The sequence below is a fragment of the Pinus tabuliformis genome, chromosome 3_1 (assembly GCF_031772625.1).
Source record: "Pinus tabuliformis cultivar Carrire ecotype Pingquan chromosome 3_1, CPIR1, whole genome shotgun sequence".
Classification (NCBI taxonomy): domain Eukaryota; kingdom Viridiplantae; phylum Streptophyta; class Pinopsida; order Pinales; family Pinaceae; genus Pinus; species Pinus tabuliformis.
Window position 1 is genome coordinate 31879243 of NC_142301.1, and position 15185 is coordinate 31894427.

Below are 15185 nucleotides of genomic sequence, written 5' to 3' on the forward strand. Positions count from 1 at the left end.
TTTAATTTGCACGAGAGATTTTCTGAAGTTCTTCACAGTGACAATCTAAAATTTTTGTTTCTTTAAAATATTTCCGTGCTTATTGCCGAATCTGGCTGTTAAGGGGCCAAATCTGTACATTAAATCAGCGGTCTTAGGGTTTCGAATTTTTCTGATCTAGGTTTTTGAGTTTTGCTTTTATCAGGTTTAATTAGGGTTTTCCAGTTTTTTTTGGTTTCAGGTGTATTTTTTCCTTTGGTGATCTTGTTACGCCAGCAGTCCTTCCGCACTAAGCTCGAGGTTTCAGATGCCCTAGGGCATTTCATATTGTGCTGATCTATTATTATCTGGCTAATGAGGAAAGAAAAATGTTGATGCAATTTTATAAAATCGTTGTTGGAGGAACGTAAATGCAAATCTCAGCACCAGATGTTTGAAAACGAGGCTGCCAAAGTACTGATATGAGACTGAGAAACCTGTGGATCAATAAATCGGCAAAACTGTGGGCCTGGGTATCAAAATCGTGAGAAGATAATAGTGTGCAGCTCCAAATCGCATTCATTGCCATTTGCTCAGGTTTTCAGTACACGACTATGCTGAGAACGAATTCATAGAATGCTGAGAGCGTAAGGGTTAAGTCGATTTCAATCCAAATCGAATTTTTTCAACGCTGGACTGCTCAGCGCCGTGCGTGGAGCTTTCAGATATTCCGGATTTAACGTCGATTGAAGCCTGAGTTTTCAGTTTCGACAGAGGATCCAATTCAATTCTTTCCGCCGTCTGATGCTGAAGCCGCAAATCTGGTTTCAAAAAACAAAAATCGCGCAGGAGATTTCAGGTATAAAAACGTTCAGCTTCACCCTCGGCCCAGGTAAGTTTCTCTCATAAAATCGTTTGCCGTCTCTCATCGTGTCTTGTGGAAGTTACGTGCTCCATTGCGCCATTCGAAATCCGCAGGTAAAATCGATTCATGAAAAGGTAATCGAATTTGATCCGGAACAGGTAAATCGAGATTTCTTTTATGGTTATATAACGCGTTTTGGGGTTGTATGTATTCACATAGGTTAACATTTTTGATATCACGTGATTCGTAGGTTTACGTTTTCCATAGGTATAGCTTAGGTTTTTTTTAGTTACGCATTTTTTAGATTTTAATTCTTTTAAGTTTCTTTTTGTTAATTTTAAATTCTTAAATCAAAAAAAAAGATTTGTTTGGTTTAGGACATAGCTTTATTTTGTTTTAGATTTAGAATTAAAAAATCGATTTTAATTTAGTCAAATTAGATTTCATTTCATTTTTGTTTCTTTTAAAAATATACATATGAAAATAAAAAAAAAATGCGATTTTGCTTTAGGATTTAGATTTTAGTTTTTTTTTTTAAATTTTGACTTAGCATTTTTTTTTTTTTTTTTCATTTTTATAATATAAAAAATAAAGGATTTTAGATTTAGTTTTATTTTTATAGTCTAGTTTTAGATAAATTTTAGATTTCATTTTTTACTTTTGCTTTATAAAAAATAAAAATAAAATAAAAAAATTTTGTCGGATTTCAGTTATTTTCGGGAGCTATCATGTTACATCTTTCATGCTGAGATCTAAATTTTCAAATCGATATACGAATATGGTATCTGGTTAATGGTTTATGATTCGTGGTGGTTTAAAGCATTTATCTGTTTCAAAATTCTCAGTTGCTGGATATCGTTTTGGTCATGTGATTTAGCTGATGACAAATGATTGTTGTTCACGGTTTATGTTTTCTATATCATTTAACAAGTAATCATTTTAATAACAATCTTTTAAGGCACTGGTCTGCTCAATTAATTAAATCATTTTAGTGCTTATCTTGATCGTGTCTCGTGTCTCCCACCCAACTGTTTGGCAGTTGGTCTTCATTATCTCGCAGGGTCTACCCCCCTTAGCCGCGGGAGACAGGCTTAAACGGAGGGATCGGGGATCAGAGTGACAGCCCCCGGTCTGAGCGTTGTCGTGTCAATTTGCACGACAACAAGAGTCAAGCGGGCATGGCATCATGAATGATTTCTTTACCCCTTGTGATTTTACTAACATTTCAGGCTATTCGAATTTCATTCCAGATGAAGCCATTGAGGCTATTGAAGAGTTGCCTAGTTTTCTAGGTAACAATGCCATTAGTACTAAAACTCACCTTAGGAACTTCCACCTTTGTGTGAGAAAATGGTGCCATGATATTAACCATGAGGATGTTAAAATGACACTTCTCATCTTTTCATTAGATGGTGATGCAATGGATTGGTTCATAGAATTACATGCTAATAGTTTTGATTCTCTAGAATCAATCGTTGATGCCTTTGAACAAAAATATGGAAATGAAAGAAAGATCAAAACTCAAGAAAATGAGAATGATAATTGTCTCATCAAGGGGTTGACTCAAATGATTAAGGATATGCAACTCAACCAAGTTCAACTCATCAAGACCATGGAGGTAAATCATGCACAAGCAATAAAGGCCATGCAAGTCAATCATTTTAATCAGATGATCTTTATTCAAAAAAGGTTGCTCGCCATGGAAGAAAAACAAGTACAATTAATCAACACCATGGAAACAAATGATGCCAAGGAAATAAGCGTTATGAAAGTTAACCAAATCACTTTTCAAAATAGGCTGGAGGAAATGGAAAGATTACAGGTACAAAAATCCCAGCTTAAGATAGATGATGGATGGGAAAAGAACAAATAAACAAATCATAAGCCTCTAGATCCACTGAAGCAATCTTCATCTCATTGTGAGGAGGTCATTTACTCCATTGAAAAATGGCTAATCGATGGAGACTTGGATAGCAAGGAAACTGAGGGGAATCAAGTTTATAATAATGAGATTGATCCATCACCCATGTCAGAGAAGAATCAAAATGTACAAAGGCAGATCAAAGAAGTCTTGGATACATCGAATTTTCCATTAGAGCATCTTCAAGACCAGGCAGAAAGATCTACTTTGATCACCTCAACATCAACATCACAATCTATTAAGAAAAAAGCAAAAAGGATTTGGTAAATCTGATGGCCATGTACAACACAGTGTTGGGATTGATCAAAGTCCTCAAATTTTCAGAATTAGACAGGGCACATCAGAAAAGCAGCCCATGGATCTACCTGAAAGTAAGTAGGCTCTCAGCATGAACTTCATTGAGGACATCTGATGCTATGGGGCATCTTTTTGTATCATATTTCTAACCTTATCCCTTGTCATTTTTGTTTAATTAGTTTTATTTCATAAATAAATTATCATTTATGCTCTTAGAATAAATTTCAATTTCTTCATTTTTGAACTTGATTTCATTGGATGATATTTTGAATGGACACTGTTGATATATGTCTTTTGTCGATGGATGCAGATTCCAGGTTCTTGCACACTATCACTTCTAGCATGCATCTCCATATGGAACCAAATGTTGACCACTACAGTGGCACCTAATGATTAAATGAAAGACTCCATGCCCAAGGATGATCTAGAGGACACTTGTACCATCAGATATCATCAGTGAACAAAGTTTTTTAACTCTACTTATATCTTCTCATCATCTTTCTTGTACCCAGATTCCGCACCCTACAGGGAATTGTAATAAGTGATACTAGTAATGATGAATTTTTGAGTCTGTAATAGGCCCAAGATGTTAGGACTTGATTAGCGAACAAGAACACCTTGGAGTATTTTTTTATCTAGTTAATTATCCCTTTTTTTTCAAAGACGAATAACTTTCTGGGTTTTACACACATTTTACCCCAAAGCCAGGGTGACGGTTTGAAGGTTGAGCCCCTAACAAATCTTAGTGTCTCGAGTCGATATATATTACCATACTAGATCACACAAAAAAATTAATGGAATTTGGTTAGGTCTACATAGTTATTTTTTTACTTTTTAGATTTTTTGCACTGCGGAAATTGCTAATAAATTTATACTTAATGTAATAAGTGAGGCCTAGAGAAGTTGTATAGGGAATGAGTGAAATTTTCACCTCTCACCCTCAACTTTCTACTATGACACACTTTGATGGGTTAAAAATGTGTTTTGAACCCTCAAAACCCACTTTTCTTATGTTTAGTGGCAAATATAGCAATTAATTAAGCCAGAAATTAAATAGATTGAGAAAAATAAACATATACACATGTTAAATGTTGTGGAAATGAGGTGGAAAATTGTGGGGGAGTTAAAGTGAAGTCCCAAGGTGATGTGGACTCCTAAAATCAATGAAAGAACATGTGCTCAAATAAAATCGAATTTCTGGCATTAAAAGAGAACTATTTACTTGGAAATTCGAATTTGTGAAGTTAATGCACATTTGGGAGGATTTGGGAGAATATTTGGAGGAGATTTTTGTGGAAAATTGTCCCCACATGGGTTACCACACATATACACTTGTCATTCTATCATAAAATTCGAATTTGGCACATAAGGGAAGAAGAAAATGTTGAAATTTGGTACCGGAGGACAAGTGGTTCCCTTAGGCTTTGATCTTTGGCCTAGGGAAAAGTGTCCAAAAGAATTTAATTTTTCTCCTAAAGTGACTTTATAATTTTATAAAGTTAAATCTAATTTAAAAGTGACTTTAAGTGATAAAGTTACTAAGTCTAATTTTAAAGTGACTTTTATAAAGTCAATGAAAAATTAGAAAGGAAAAGTGACTTTGGAAATAAATGACTAAGTGGGTCTTTATTAAAGTGGGGTGAATTAAAAAATAAAAAGTGAGATTTAAATGAGCATTTAATCTCAGCCATTGATCTAAATCTATTTCAGCCATTGGATTTAGAGATCACCCAAAAGTCACTTGGGTCACAGAAAAGTCATTTGGAGTTATATTAAGGGAGGAAAAGGAGGAAAAGATCACATTTGATTCAATTCTTTCATGAGCAGATTGGGAGAAGAAGAGCAAGAGAGCAAGAGAGATTTCTTAGCAGGGAGGAGAAGGAGACAGCAGCTTGGCACACATTCCAAGGCAGCAGTTGAGCAGATTTGTATAGCTGATTCAGCACACAGTGAAAGGCAGATTTTGGCACGATTTTCGAGAGGTTTGCACAAAAATCGAGGAGCAGTTTGCTGGTTTTTCTACACGCAAAACGAGGGCCATACAGCAGCATTTAATGCTGAAAGTGGGCACGAAAATCGAGGAGACCGTACAGCATTTATTGCTGTCCTGTTTGCTGTAATTTCCAGTTTGCTGTGAAGCATGGGAAAAGAGATAAGTTGTAAATTTGCTTGCTGATTTTTTGCTGAAAATTTCTCACTGTAAAAGGCAATTTTCAGAAATAAAGAAGAGCTCTCAAACTGGTTTTCCCCAAGAGTTGTAGGGGGTTTTTCCAGGGTCACATTGACCAAAAATCTCAGTGTTTAAATGTGTTTTAATGGCTGTTTATTACCGCTGATTTTTATTTCTGCAATTTCCAGCATTCTGTAAAATTTCCAGAATTTGTGTTTTCAGCAAATTTATTTTTTTCAGCTTGTTGAATGTATAGTTATGGGAAAGGGCATTTAACTATATGGGAGAAATAAGGAGAAACTGAAAACCAGGGTGGGAAAATAGAAATTTATACATGGTATCGGAGCTTGAGTGCTGAAGGGCAGTTTGGGACAGCAAAAGGAAAAATTACAGTTGCTGATTTTTCACTCAGAAAATTCCAACAAGCTGATTTTTTCATAAAAAACAGTTTTATCTTTACTACAGCAGTGCTATTTTTCAGTTTTAGGACAGCAGGATGTCATTGGGATTGAGGGTGGAGGATAGGCTGGATGGGCATATAAATTACAGCGTTTGGAAGGAGAGAATGAGAGTATCTTTGAGGAGGCAGAAGTCTGGGATATCATGGTGCATACCACACAAAACCCTGTTGTTGTGCTTACTGCTGCTACTCAGTTGACAGCTTATAATAAAAAGAACAACAAGGGTAAGAAGCTGATTCTAGACGGAATCAAAGACCATTGCATTCCTCATGTGAGAGGAAAGAGCAATGCCCAGGAGATGTGGACAGCATTGTCCAATCTCTACCAGAGTACCAATGAGAACCGGAAGATGGTCCTGAAGAAGAAGCTGAAGAACATTAAGATGGGTAATGATAGTGCAGTTGGATATCTCACAAAGATTACTAATGTGAGAGATGAGTTGGCAGCGATTGGAGAGGCCATTCCACCCACTGAGTTGGTGCGGATTGCAGTGAATGGCCTCCCCCGTTCATGGTTGAACTTTGCTGATGGGGTTTGTGCACGTGAGACCCTTCCCACATGGGAGAGGTTTTGGGATGATTGCATTCTGACAGAGATCAAGAAAGGTCAGCTTGGGGTAGCCAAGCCAGTTGAGCAGGATGAGGATGTAGCACTGGTGGCAGGAGGCAAGAAAGGCAAAGGGAAGAAGCAGGCTTCCACAAGCAGTAGTGGGGGCAAAGGCAAAGGTAAAGATAAATAGGGGAACACACAGAAGGACTATTCCAAGGTGAAGTGTTGGAATTGTCAAAAGATGGGACACTATGCAGTTGTGTGTCCGGAGAAGAAGAAGAAGAAGGGGAAGAACCAGGACATGGCAGCTTCAGCAGAGATTGAGGACTTTGCTGGTCGTTTTGACCGAGAGTTTGCGTTCACTACGTGTGAGTCCTCTAGTGCAGGATCACCTGCCACACAGGTTCAGAGGGAGCATGCTTTTCCCTCGATTAGCGGAGCATCTTCAGGTATCTGGTATGTGGATAGTGGGGCTTCACGTCATATGACAGGAGTCCGTGAGTACTTCTCAGAGCTTTCAGAGAGTGGCACTGATATTGAGGTAGTACTCGGTGATGACAAAGTTATTAGAGCAGTCGGGGTGGGGGCAGTGACATTTCAGAGGGAGTCCAAACCTCCCTTGAAGGTGTCAGGGGTTCTTTATGTGCCAGGGATGAGGAAGAACCTCATATCCGTCTCAGCTTTGGAGGACAGAGGATATGAGGTACTGTTCAGGGGAGGACAGGTGTTGATGTATCCCAGGGGCACTCTAGCTGATTCAGCTAGAGTGATAGGTGTACGCCATGCAAAGGTGTACAAGTTTGCATTCCAGCCCCTTTTGGCATTGAGCAGTAGTACCGACAGCAAAGCTAGCAATTCTGAGTTGTGTGAGATTTGGCACCGCAGGATGGGACATATGTATCATGGAGCCTTGAGGACATTGCGGGAGATCACTACAGGTGTGCCAGATTTCAGTACTGATCACTTTGATACTTGCAGAGGTTGTGCGATGGGCAAATTTGCCAAATCCCCTTTTCCCAGCAGTGACAGCAGAGCGACGGGGATACTTGATTTGATTCATTCCGATGTGAGCGGTCGGATGTCTCATGTTTCCTTGAGTGGATATGAGTACTATGTTTTATTCATTGATGATCACTCCAGGAGGACCTGGATTTATTTTTTGAAGACCAAGAGTGAGGTCTTCAAGCGGTTTCAGGAGTTCAGAGCTCTTGTGGAGACTCAGACAGGTCGAAAGATCAAGTCCTTGAGGTCGGACAATGGAGGAGAGTGCACCCTTGGAGAGTTTGTTGACTATTGTGCGGAGGCAGGCATTAGGAGGGAGTTCACTGTTCCTTCCAACCCCCAGCAGAACGGGGTTGCGGAGAGGAAGAACAGATCCATCATAGGGGCTGCCAAAGCCATGTTACATGATCAGGGGTTGCCATTGTTCTTGTGGGCAGAGGCCTGCAACACAGCTGTTTACTTGCAGAACAGGAGTCCGCATCGTGCCTTGGGGCACATGACTCTGGAGGAGGCTTTCTCTGGGAAGAAGCCTGATATTGGTCATCTTCATATCTTTGGATGCATTACATACTCCTATATACCCAAGGAGAAGAGGACCAAACTAGAGCCCACCGCAGAGAAGGGTATCTTTGTGGGCTACAGTGAGACCTCAAAGGCCTTTCGGATTTACATTCCTGCACAGAGGAGAGTTGTTGTCAGACGGGATGTGAAGTTCGAGGAGGATAGGGACTTTAGGAGGTCACAGGAGTTAGAGTATCTGGATCAGCCAGACCCTCAGCAGCAGTTGAGTCAGTCGCAGAGATCCAGTGGGCAGGGATCAGGAGGATCCGGAGGTACATCTATGAGGATGTCAGGTCCGTCAGTGAGCAGTGGCTCGCCGAGCCAGAGGGATGGTGCTCCGGGCAGCATGCAAAGTAGTTCACAGAGCAATTCACTAGGGAGTCCATTGGTGGACAGTTCACACGGTGCCTCAGCTTCTACAGGTTCAGGTGCAGGCAGGAGGACAGCAGACAGACAGTCAGGAGTTCAGGCTACTGATGGTGATGAGGAGGAAGAGTTTCATTCTCCTATGGGAGAAGCATGCTCAGGGAAGAGAAAGCCCAAGTGGCTTCAGGACACCTTGAGAGATGCCACATCTGTTGCTGAGCCGAAGAGGCCGGTCAGAGAGAGTAGACCACCTGAGAGGCTTTGTAGCTATATGGCGATGGTTACCAGCATCCTTGACTCTGAGCCTTCTAGCTATGAGGAGGCAGCTAGCCAGCAGGTCTGGAGAGAGGCCATGCAGGAGGAATATTCTTCTATCATGAAGAATGATGTTTGGGAGGTGGTGCCGAGGCCTGAGGGAAAATCCGTGGTTACTTCCAGATGGCTTTACAAGGTAAAGCATGCTGCAGATGACAGCATTGAGAAATTCAAAGCGAGGTTTGTGGCTAGAGGGTTCTCCCAGGTAGAGGGAGTTGATTATGAGGAGACCTTCGCTCCCGTGGCTCGATATACTTCGGTCCGCTCCATTATATCGATAGCAGCAGAGATGGGTTGGAAGATCCACCAGATGGATGTGAAGACCGCATTTCTCAATGGCTTCATACAGGAGGAGGTGTACATTGAGCAGCCACAGGGCATTGAGGTGCATGGGAAGGAGTCCCATGTGTGCAGACTGAAGAAGGCCCTTTATGGCCTGAAGCAAGCTCTCAGAGCTTGGTACTCCAGGATAGATACATATTTGCAGGGGATGGGTTTCACAAAGAGTGAGGCAGATCCGAACCTTTACTTTATTGTGATTGGTGAGGAGCCTCTCATTCTGGTGCTGTATGTGGATGATTTGATCATTACAGGTGCAGAGAGACTCATAGAGCACTGCAAGAGAGATCTTGCGACGGAGTTTGAGATGAAGGACATCGGCTTGATGCATTACTTTTTGGGTTTGGAGGTGTGGCAGGAGGAGGGGCATTTCTTCCTGGGGCGGGGGAAGTATATTGTGGACATCCTTAGCAGATTCCACATGGAGGATTGTAGACCCATGTCGACACCAATGATCACCAACTGGAAGAAGCTTCATGCTTCGGATTCCGAGTTGGTGGATCCCACATTGTACAGGCAGCTGATTGGTTCCTTGATGTATTTGGTCAACACTAGACCAGATATCTATTTTGCAGTCAACACGATGAGTCAGTTTATGTGTGAGCCTAGGAAGGTTCACTAGGTGGCTGCAAAACACATTTTGCGATACTTGCAGGGGACAGTGGATTATGGTCTGGACTACAGGCAGGGAGATGGAGTGAGATTGGCAGGATACACTGATTCTGATTGGGCAGGTTGTGCTTCTGATAAGAAGAGCACTTCAGGGTGTTGTTTTGGGTTGAGTTCAGTAGTAGTGTCATGGTTCAGCTGGAAGCAGCAGTCAGTAGCACTGAGTTTAGCGGAAGCAGAGTATATGGCAGACAGTCTAGCTAGTTGTGAGGCTATCTGGCTTCGCAAGATGTTGTTTGGCTTATTTGGTCAGCCGTTGAGATCTTCAGTGATTTACTGTGATAATCAAATTTGCATTAAACTCACGGAGAATCTAGTATTTCATGACAGGTCAAAGCATATCGGGATCAGATATCATTTCATCAGAGACTATGTTCAGAAGGGAGTTGTGAAGCTTGAGTATATTTCCACTGATGAGCAGGTTGCAGATATCCTTACCAAAGCCTTACCACAGGGCAAGCATGTCTACTTCAGAGACAAGATGGGTGTGGTGAAGAACACCTTCCTTGGTAAGAGGGAGTGTTGAAATTTGGTACCGGAGGACAGGTGGTTCCCTTAGGCTTTGATCTTTGGCCTAGGGAAAAGTGTCCAAAAGAATTTAATTTTTCTCCTAAAGTGACTTTATAATTTTATAAAGTTAAATCTAATTTAAAAGTGACTTTAAGTGATAAAGCTACTAAGTCTAATTTTAAAGTGACTTTTATAAAGTCAATGAAAAATTAGAAAGGAAAAGTGACTTTGGAAATAAATGACTAAGTGGGTCTTTATTAAAGTGGGGTGAATTAAAAAATAAAAAGTGAGATTTAAATGAGCATTTAATCTCAGCCATTGATCTAAATCTATTTCAGCCATTGGATTTAGAGATCACCCAAAAGTCACTTGGGTCACCCAAAAGTCATTTGGAGTTATATTAAGGGAGGAAAAGGAGGAAAAGATCACATTCGATTCAATTCTTTCATGAGCAGATTGGGAGAAGGAGAGCAAGAGAGCAAGAGAGATTTCTGAGCAGGGAGGAGAAGGAGACAACAGCTTGGCACACATTCCAAGGCAGCAGTTGAGCAGATTTGTACAGCTGATTCAGCACACAGTGAAAGGCAGATTTTGGCACGATTTTCGAGGAGAGGTTTGCACAAAAATCGAGGAGCAGTTTGCTGGTTTTTCTACACGCAAAACGAGGGCCATACAGCAGCATTTAATGCTAAAAGTGGGCACGAAAATCGAGGAGACCGTACAGCATTTATTGCTGTCTTGTTTGCTGTAATTTCCAGTTTGCTGTGAAGCATGGGAAAAGAGATAAGTTGTAAATTTGCTTGCTGATTTTTTGCTGAAAATTTCTCACTGTAAAAGGCAATTTTCAGAAATAAAGAAGAGCTCTCAAACTGTTTTTCCCCAAGAGTTGTAGGGGGTTTTTCCAGGGTCACATTGACCAAAAATCTCAGTGTTTAAATGTGTTTTAATGGTTGTTTATTACTGCTGATTTTTATTTCTGCAATTTCCAGCATTCTGTAAAATTTCCAGAATTTGTGTTTTCAGCAAATTTATTTTTTTCAGCTTGTTAAATGTATGGTTATGGGAAAGGGCATTTAACTATATGGGAGAAATAAGGAGAAACTGAAAACCGGGGTGGGAAAACAGAAATTTCTACAGAAAATGATGTCCACTTGCCAGAAATCGATTTTTACACTTGGCATTGGAGCTCCATTCAAAAAATTCAAATTTCTCTTTGGAATTGTCACCTCATGCCACTTGTTTAATCACTTCTACATTGGGATTGGCTCCAATGCCATTTGTCATTGTCACTCTTCATTGGGATTTGCTCCCAGTTCTTTATATAACAAACTCATGGGCTCTCATATATGATTATGTATAAGTTATTAGGCTTAAAGAAACTCTGTCATTTTGTACTTGCATACTTTCTTTATACAATCAAGACTTTGGGGCTATTTGGCTGGTGTTCTCTTGGCATTATGAGGTGATGTCCTTTCATACTGCTGCTATTGTGTTTAATTTCTTTTGCATGTTGAATTAATATAGGTTTATGATTTCCATCTTGCTTGGATTGATGTGTGCAAGCTATCTTGCACATATCATTGATTTAGAGTAGTCTTCTAGGGATAAGTTTGTCAATTCATTTTAAGAGGAATGCTTGGTTTATCTTATTCATTATATTGCTCTAATCTTGTGCAAACTAATACATGTTCAAGTATGTGGGAATGATCTTTTGTATTGTGTATAAGAATCCATCTAAAAGTGGGAGAAATCTCAATTAGATCAACTCACTCCTAGAGTCACAACAATCCAAAACTCGGCCAGTTTTTCGCTCCAAGTTTTCTATCCAATGAAGAGCAAAAGGGAGTTTTCTTAATCTATATCTACTTGGTCATCTATTTAAATTCAAAAATACTTCTTTGATTCTAGTTCTTTCAAAGTTATATCTTTTATTTAAGAGTCATTTCTAAAGCTAAGCAAATATGGGGTTCACTCTCATTACTTGAGCTAGTACTTTCTAAATTAAATTATAAGTTTAGTTTTGGTTTCTTTTTCCTAATTTCATACTGACAATTGGTATTTTTTGTGTTTTGCAGTGCATAGGCTTGAGCATTGAGATTTTGAGAAGAAGCTTTGGAAAACTACTCACTTGTGTGTATGCAGGACCCCCTCACACTATCCAAACAATGATTTCTAGAGAGGCCATAAGCACTTGGAAGAGAGTTGCAAACTCACCAAGGTCGTGAGCCTTTTAAGCCTTGTAAATCTCTTTTGGAGATTTTTTTCCATCTTCAAGTTTGTTGTTGCTATATTTTTTGGGGAAAGAGTCTAGCTTTGTTAGAGTCCCATCTTTGTAAAGATCTCTCTCATATTATGGACTGCCCTCTTAGAGATATTTTTACCTGCTTTAAGCACTAATAAAAGACAAAAAAAATTGTTGGAGGGAGCTTGGGATTTTTCCCATGGCATCCCCCTTTCTCATTCAGAGGAGGGATTCTTGTGGGTGACCTAATATTGTTTTTAGTTTTTCTTAGTTTTCTAGTTTTTAATTTTATTATATATGCTTAAAATCAACACATTTCATTCCACATGCAAAATATTACTAATTTCCACATGCATACGCTCTCAAGTTTTGCAAATTATTTCTCTTTGAAGTATTTGCATGAAGCATTAGTGTAATTTGGGGAATTAACACAATTTGCACTTCATTTAAGCATTTTAATATAGGAAGGCCCTAAGCCTCACTAAAACTTACCTCCAACTTAAGTTGGTTGAATAGACTTTTAGGAACCCTCTACCTCTATTGACTCTTCATTGTGAGATCCAAATATTTGAGCGAGGATGAAGTCTAAGGACTAGAGTTCAATTGTAACTTTGCCTAAGCACTAATTGTAATTTCTTGCTATCTTGATGGTTTAAAGTTTCACATGAAAATCTTATTTCAAGAGGCACTTTGGATGCAAGCATTGTAATTCCTTTTAATTTTGCAACAAGTTTAATTTTTCTTGTACTTGGAAATTGATTCATCTTGTGGTTTAATTGCATATTGTCATGAATGGTTGATTTCACTTTCAAGTACTATTATTTTGGGTTGCAAACTTAATTGCATGTTGTCATCTTGGTCTAACATTTGAGTTATTTTTGTATCCTTTTGAGCAAGATAGTTTCCATGCTTTGATTTGTAGACTTATTCATCTTGAATGCATTTATAATATATTGTGCTAACAATTTATTGTTTTGCTTTTCAGGGTTATTTTGGCTTTCCATTTGAAAGCATTTCACTTCATTCTAAGCAAATACAATTTCATTTCTTAAAGAGCAATACTTTGAAGGCACTGGTTGTTTATGTATTTCATGTTTATCTTATGTATATATGGTTATTGCTCATATAAGTGATGCTTATAAATTTTAAAGAAATAATCTATTTAACTTTAACAATTCTCCTAGAAACTCACATATTTTTTAACTTAAATTTTCATTTAGGACCACCCCTCTTAGCTAACCTAGGAGATAGCTCAAACGGAGAGAATCGGGATTAGTGTGACAACCCCTTCTCTAAGTTCCCTGCCACCAACCATACCTTGTGGGGTTGAAGGCTTTTTCTCACTAACTTGTAAGTAGGTGTAGGTGGCAGGGTCAACAACTCCTTTGTTTTGTAATCTCTAGATTCAGAAATCAAACTTCACACCCATCTTAATTATCAATTAACTAAGAAATATATTTGAAAATCAACTTTTATTTTATCACCAGTGACAAAAACTAAATCAAATTCCTGGCAAATGATCAAAATAGAATGCAAGATCAATATAGAGGTGCAGGAAACCTTCATTACAAAAGTAGACGATTGATCACTGGAAGTTTCATGATATTTTTGCATATCATATGCATATGGTTGGTGGCAATTGTTATGCTTCTTAACAAGCTTGAAACTTTATGTTATATGTTTTGGTTAGATTAATCATTTACGTAATAATGGGTGAACTTGCTTTAGAACCACTTTGTTGTGTATTACTGGTTTCAAGTTCAATAATATGCAGCAATTTCAAGTAAGAAACAACGTTTTAAATTAAATGAGGGTTGATTTAAAACAAAGTGGAATTAATTTGGAATTTCGCTTTGTTTATAATTTATAAATGCAAAGTTAGTGAAAGCCTCAAGTTTAATAATATGTAGCAATTTCAAGTAAGAAACAACTTTTAAACTAAATGGGGGTTGATTTAAAACAAAGTGGAATTAATTTGGAATTTCGCTTTGGTTATAATTTATAAATGCAAAGTTAGTGAAAGCCTCGAAAAAGAGGCTTCCTGTTTTTTACACCTCATATCAATTACACATTGTTTGAGATAGTCTGTAAGTTGTGCCTTTAGTAACAATTAACAAACAAAAAAAGTTAATACCTTATGTTCCATGCCAAATTCCTTACACGACCAAAAAAATTTCAAATAAAAATTTCAAATACTAAACTAAGCAGGGATTATGTAATAACTTAAGGAATGATTAAACAGTTTTATGTTTCTTGAGTCAAGAGTCAGCTTATAAGAATGCAAACTGTTCTCAAGAAAAGGGACGGTAAAAGAGAATCAAAGACACATTAGCTCATTAGAATAGATACCCATTATGGCCTCCATGTCCACCATTTTGATTAAGACGCAATATGCCACATGGCAACTCCATATCATCAAACATCTGAGAAGCGTCAATGTTTGAAAACTCATAAGTACCAAACTATATTGTTGCACCTTGTTTCAATAGCCATCATTGATAAATTGCAATTTATTTGTAACAATAGCTAAAAGGAAAAATGCAAACGTAAAATAAATTTACTTGAAAGACAAACAAAATAGGTATATACCAGAAGCACATGGTGAATAGGTATTTTATGATATGCTGTGAGAGGCCCAACCTTAGCAGTTAATCACAATTTAAAGCAAAAGTTAGTACAATTCCAAATACTGATGGACATAAAATAAACTACTATAGCTAAAAATGAGGAAAAGAAACGATTTAATAGAATAAATTTCATACACATTCACATAAATGGAGTGAAGAACCTTCTCTTTTCAAAAACTGAGTCAAAGTAATGCATCATTAAAATGTTAACTAGACACACCCCTCAAGGTTAGCAAACTCACTGAAAATCTTTTCACCTTCAACGTATTAGGTACAAACCTACAGTATTGACCACTTGAACATAACTAAATTTATTACAACATATTATTGAGA

General features: G+C 38.4%; 1 protein-coding gene across 1 annotated transcript in view; it reads right to left on the reverse strand.

Annotated features, from left to right (window-relative positions):
- LOC149185617 (peptidyl-tRNA hydrolase, mitochondrial-like) overlaps positions 1-14930 on the reverse strand; it is a 33088-nt gene extending 18158 nt beyond the window's left edge. Inside the window, exons 1-2 of the mRNA XM_089410740.1 lie at positions 14815-14930; positions 14575-14648 (exon numbers count right to left, since the gene is read on the reverse strand). Coding sequence (XP_089266866.1) covers positions 14575-14648 — 74 coding nt within the window. The 5' untranslated portion in view covers positions 14815-14930. The remainder of the gene's footprint in view (positions 1-14574; positions 14649-14814) is intronic.
- Between the last annotated feature and the right edge of the window lie 255 nt (positions 14931-15185).